Raw genomic sequence first — 6000 nt, 5'->3', positions numbered from 1 at the left:
TGTTTGCTACTCTCTTTTTAAAAAACATTCTGCCCAAAGTCTTGCTGTGCAAAAAACGAAGCTGCTTGTTTTGTTTGTTTATTTTGTGCACAAAAAGGTGCAAATGTTTTGTGTAAGTGTATTCTTTATTGATTGTAAATAATACAAACTGGCATTCTTCCATCAGTTTTCTACAGTTCTCTTTGGATTTGCATGCAGTTCCTGAACTCAGCAGTTGCTTGAATAATCTCTGCATGTTCACACCTTTGCAGCTCTTGCTTTTATTTCTTCTTGCAGAGCATTTTTGGGCTTGGGAATATGAGTCCACCTTATTGAGCTGTTCTATATATTCATCCTATTCTCTATCAGGCTTTGCTGGCTTACTGGTATCTTACTACATCCAGTCCCTATTGATCCTTGGCCCAAATACAGAGATCTGCCAACAAAGCCACTGCTAGAAATGATTCCTTCAGTTTTATGTTGAGCTTAGCCTTGTTTCTCTGAGGAGGTTGAAGAAATTATCTGTAAACAAAAAGGCTTTTGCCTTTCTTTCACATACATGTAACCATTGGAAGTCACTTAATGGAAGTGTCAGTTTATCCCATGGATGTAAAATAACAGAGACCTAAACAGATACTGCTTTCCCTATGTTTGATGTTCTCATATCAGTCCCTTGTCAAACTAAATTTAGTGCTAATGTCAAAATTACAGTTCTTGTGGCATCACAAGGTTCTCTTTCACTCTGTTGGTTGACTTTGGCTGCTTCATCCCACTTTCTGCAGGGTGCATCTTTTAGATAATGAAATTTTTAATTCATCTCTAGATTCCCATCCTTGACAATCCCAACTCTGGCCACAAGACAGTTTTGAAGAGTTGTCCCTCTAAAGGTGCTAACCTGCGTGTTGTGATTTAATGTCTGGGCTTTCTTGGACATTTTGCTCTTTCCTGCGTTATTCTCTGAGTAATGCACAGAAGCAAATCAATCACAAACCTGTGTTATGGTATCTCTCTGTTCTCTGCAGTCCTAATTTCCAAAGGAAAACAACTCTAAAGGAAGTCTGTGAATCACAGAAAATTAAAAAATTGATAGCAAGAAGGGATCAAAGGAAAGCCCCTGTCACTGAAAGCATCTACCTATCCATCTGATCTTAATGGAGAAAAATGTCCGTATCTCATCACTTCTTTGATCACATGTATCTTCTAAGACATGTTGTGGGAGGAGATCATAACTACCTGTTCACAAATACGGTTGAGAGAGGAGGAAGTAGGGAATAGAGGCATGTTGCTGGAGACAGCAGTTTAAAAGGAAATAACATAATTTCCATCCCAGCAAAAATGGTGGGAGGAGCCTTTCATTCTTTATCAAAGGTAAGGAACAAATGAAACAAAGCAAGAATAAGAAGTTAAAGCCCAATGGCTCTTACATGTATGACTTCAATATCCTCAGGCTTGACCTAGCTTACATTTGTCTGCCTGTAGCACAGCTCATGTAATTTTAAAAGATAAGGTATGTTTGAAAGGATGGTGCTCTGCCCAAAGGACCTGCAGCCTGATTTCATTCAAAGTCAGCTGTAAATCTTTAAAAGTTTTCCATTATTCTTTAGGCAGCCAGGTCTTTATATGACTGACAGACTGGAGGCATGATTGATTTTGTGCAGCACCTATTACATCCAGCTAAAGTAGTGCTGATTCATTCTCTCTGTAAATCAGGCTCTCGCCAGCTCAGGTTCTGAACCCCAGATTTCTGAGCACTTGATGCAGTGTAACCTTCAGTGACTGTTACCCAGAAAAAGAGCAGCATATACAACTCTGGCTTAACTTGGTGCGTATCTATTGGCATGGTTGGAATGATATTTTGTTTTGCTTCAGTGGATGGGCAATGTATTCAGTGCTTGTCCATCCCAAAATTGCCTTTTTGCTGAACTGAGAGAAATATGGCAATTTCTTGTAGTTATATCTAAAAAAATGGAACAAGCTTGCAGATGTTGAATTACTGCCTGCTTTTTAGTGAACATGACAGATTCTCTCTAAGGGCATAACAGTGTCATAGTATCCAGAATGCTAACACAGCATTATGTCCCAAATTCTCATCCAGCTACCTTGCAGCTCTGAAGCCTTTGTAATTACCTTGGTAAAAGCCTAGCTTTCCATTTCCCCATCCAGCATTTTGTGGAGTTTTATAATGGCGAATGATTCTTTACCAGATGTTGCTACGCTGCACTGTGAATAGCTCATACAAATTACTCTAATGCTACAATGCTTGGGTTTCAACCTTCTTCCCCATGGAAGGCATTCGTAGCCTTTGCCTGGTGTTTTTCTACATCTTTGTCCAGGAAAGCAGGGTTTGACCTACTGCAGGAGTTGGCTTGAACCAGCATAACTGGCAGGGAGGAGTGGGGGGATTTCTTCCTTTGGAGAGGCTCAGTTTGGAGCAATGAAGAGCCCTGGCCTGGAGGAGGCACTGACTTTTTCCACAGAGGCTTGTTCCCTTTGTTCATGATTCTTTAGTCAGACAAGAAGGGCAGAAAGTGAATTTGCTGGGCCTGGTTAGAGACCCTGCCTGCTGGAGTCTTCAGTAGGTGTGGCTGGTCTGGAGTCTGATTGTGCAGATTGTTGGCTCTGTAGTTACCTAAGAAGCCATCAGGAAATAGGGTAGTAGTTTGAATGTCCGCTATGCCCATTTTAGGATGCAGATACTTGGGACTGAAGGTGATAATTATTCCCCTGGAATAATTTCCTGAGAAACATGATGGTTCTGTTTGGGGTTCCTGTTACCCAGTTGCAAGGCAAACACTGAAAATCATCTCACTGCAACAGGACTTAGATTGTATGCTGTATTTTGCTCTTGGTTCTAGTTTTCAGATCACAGTTCAAGTCATGGCTGGTTGGTTTGAGATGGACTAACACCAAATCTTATTCCCCTAAGAAGCCAAGTGAGGAGACAGTATTCAGGAGAACAACAGTTGTTTGGGGATAAGACAAATTTGAGCTATTAGCACTATCAGTGTGTCTGATGCTGACAAAGCCACTGATTGGCTCAAAATTAATGTTACGGCACTTTTTTTGGATTTCATGATAGCTCCTTCAGAGGGAAGAAAAGCAGACCATTGTGGGGGAAAAAAATGTAAATCCTTCTTTCCTGAAATAAAGACTGACTCAGAAGGTGGGAGACCCAGCTCAAGCGTAGGATGCCTTTGTGTTGTGGGATGCTGAAAAATAGCCTCACAACTATAAAGAGTTCTGCAATATTAATATAACATAACAGGACATTATATAAGAAAATGTATCAACACTGTAAATAGTCCTGCAACAATAAATATCTAACTGTTGAGATTAAAAATAGGTTAGTTATGCATTTGTTTTTTTCTCTTATCCTGTTATTTTTACTTCTGCTATTAAAGGCAAAATAATAGTAGTTAAACATTCATCTTATGCTGATGAATTTCTTCTTTGTTTTAAAACTCAAAAGGAATATCAATTAAACAAAACAACAAATGCAATAATGTAGACATCAGACATGCTAGAGAGAAACCTGTAGGCTTGGAGACAGGGAGAGAGGGGGATCAGTGTGATCATATAAGAAATCTTTAGCTCTTACAAAGTTAAGTCTATAAGAGCATCAGTGACGTTCTTGTTACTTAGAAATTAACTTATATCTCGGAGGAATTGTGTTCATTTGAGCTTGTTGATTAGGAAGTGTGTTGCATTAGTGAATAATAGCATTTAGTGAAGAGCTGAGCAAGTACCAGGAAAAAAAAAAAACAAACAAAACCAAAACCAGCCATACTGCAAAATGTACTTTGTTCATTTATTTAATGAAACCAATGTTTCAGTAGAAATGCAACTGAAAATTGGATGGCTTATTTAAATGAAATCTGATGATGAAACGATTTGCTATCGCACTATCTCAACTTTCAAGTTTGGTGGTGGTGACACTGAAAGAAAAGTCATAAATAGCGTGGCAGGGCACTTTTCAAAGCAATAGAGTGTTAGGAGGCTGAGGTTTGGGTTTGTTTGGGTTTTTTTAGCAGTAGTATCAGATGTAATTTAAAGTCCTTAGAATTCTGCAGTTCCGATTTTCAAATCACAAGAATGAAGAGTAACATGCCTCTGAAGTCTCCTGTCTCTACTACTCTTGTTCCTACCAGGAAATCACAAGTGCACATTAACTTCCAGCTAACATGTAAGGGGTAAACTGTACTAATTACTGAGTTCTTCAGTCTTGAATGCAAGCTGATAGTAATCAGATATGAAAAAGAAACCAAATATGGTTCATCAGGTCCAGTTTTTGCAAGACGTGTTGTACAGTAATTTTCTTATGAGTTGTGGCTATTTTAGATTCTGTGTTGTCAAATGCTTTTTTTTTTCCTTTTTTTTTTTTTTTCCCCCCTCCAACTCCCCTCCCTGTTAGCAGTGCTAGGAGGAGTCTGGAGGGGTATAATCCTCATCATTGAATGAATGACACAGGAAATGTGCATAACAACTGAAAGACACGTGCTTCATATCAGCAGCAGTTAAAACTGATGGGAAGCATCATTGGAACCATGGGCTGCAGCAGTTCTATAGCTGACAGAACATCAGAGAACGGTGAGTGCTGCCTTTGTCTTCAGGGTCAGTGGTTGTTATCTCTGTAACACCAGAAGAGGATTGCAAGGTAATGTTTCCCCTCAGTCCTGTTGTAAAAATACTTGTTGAAAAAAAAAATTACTTTATAATTATGTTCTTTAAAAGAGTGCATAGCTTTTAGATGCTGGCTGAGGTCAGAAGGCACACCTCTACAGATTGGGAAAAGATTCACAGCATCTGGGGCAGAACCTAAATTTCAGATGTATGTGTGCTGCTGTGTTACTAGCAAAGCATATGGATTAAGGTATTGAGGGGTAACTTTTAGCGACTTTTATAGCACAGGGTTTCTGGGCAAATTGTCCCAATTTCCCTGCTGGTGGGTAACCCTGGTTATGAAATAAGTGTAGTAAAGCAGAGCTATTATAATGACTCTTAGAATCTGTCTTCTGCCATGCCAAGTGCCTGGCCTGCAATTCTCCGTTGTCAGTCACTGAGTTGAAAGTCTCCACAGTACCTGGTTAAGTGTTCAATTAAAAATCTAATGCCTCATCTCTCTGCTTTTAATCATACTGCACCAGCCTTTGCACAGGCGCGTGAGTTCCAGGATTAGCTCAGACCTTTGTTCAGATCCTTTGTGTTCTCTTTCAAGGTTTGTCATTAAAGTGCAATTTAGGGGTCTGCTGGGAACCATGTTATGTGGCACCATGCATACTGTTAGGAGATTATTATGCTGACCAGCCATGATTGAAAAGGAGGGCTTTTTTCGGCTACTAAGCCAGGACACAAGTCACAGGAAACTGGCGACTGAGAAGAAGGAGCACTCTACTGGGATCCAAGCTGAGCAGTTTAAGGGGTAGCCTTCAGCTTTGTGTACACTGTTTGGTTATCACAGCAGCATCAGCACTGTGTCACAGCAGTGGAAGCACCTAGAGTCTCAGACCTACCTCTAACTGAGAAGCTGTCCTTCCCTTTTGGGTTTGCATCTGTACATATATGTGCCTTGCAAGGCCTCAGAGACAAGTTATTTAGGAATATTTCTGAGAGTACAAAAGCTTGCAGCAGGCATGAGTAGTTGTACTCTTTCTTGGCTTACAACCATCGATACACACTGGTGTGGAGCCAGGCTTTGCTATCTCAAAGCTGGCTTATGATTTTGTTGTGTGCTTGACAATGTTTTGTCCTCTCCAGTTGCTGGATGATATTCTTTCTGCATTTCAGCTGTAGTCAAATGATGCCAAAGCATCATTTGGTCTGCAGCCTGAGGCTGTACATCCCTCTAATGCATTAATAACATTAATTTAACAGGTACTTACTGAGGTAGGGACCTTCTGCAACTGATAACAATTATTTCTACAGATAGAGTTCAGCCTAGTGTGAAAATCATGTCCTAATTCAGTCCTGAGAATAATAGCACTGTAGTAAGTACAATTAAAAAACCCCCACAAAACCAACAAA

The 6000-nt window shown here is 40.0% G+C and overlaps 1 protein-coding gene across 1 annotated transcript in view; it reads left to right on the top strand.

Annotated features, from left to right (window-relative positions):
• Nucleotides 1–3590: 3590 nt before the first annotated feature.
• The window catches only part of PPEF1 (protein phosphatase with EF-hand domain 1), a gene marked incomplete at its 3' end in the record, with an annotated part of 32239 nt that continues 29829 nt past the window's right edge, over nucleotides 3591–6000 (top strand). Inside the window, exon 1 of the mRNA XM_080614078.1 lies at nucleotides 3591–4566. Within this exon, the coding sequence (XP_080470204.1) occupies nucleotides 4503–4566 (64 nt within the window). The 5' untranslated portion in view covers nucleotides 3591–4502. The remainder of the gene's footprint in view (nucleotides 4567–6000) is intronic.

This window comes from Psittacula echo (genome assembly GCF_963264785.1).
Source record: "Psittacula echo genome assembly, chromosome: 3".
Classification (NCBI taxonomy): Eukaryota; Metazoa; Chordata; class Aves; order Psittaciformes; family Psittacidae; genus Psittacula; species Psittacula echo.
The sequence above is the reverse complement of the archived record's forward strand: the minus strand, read 5'-3'. Positions and strand labels throughout refer to the sequence as shown.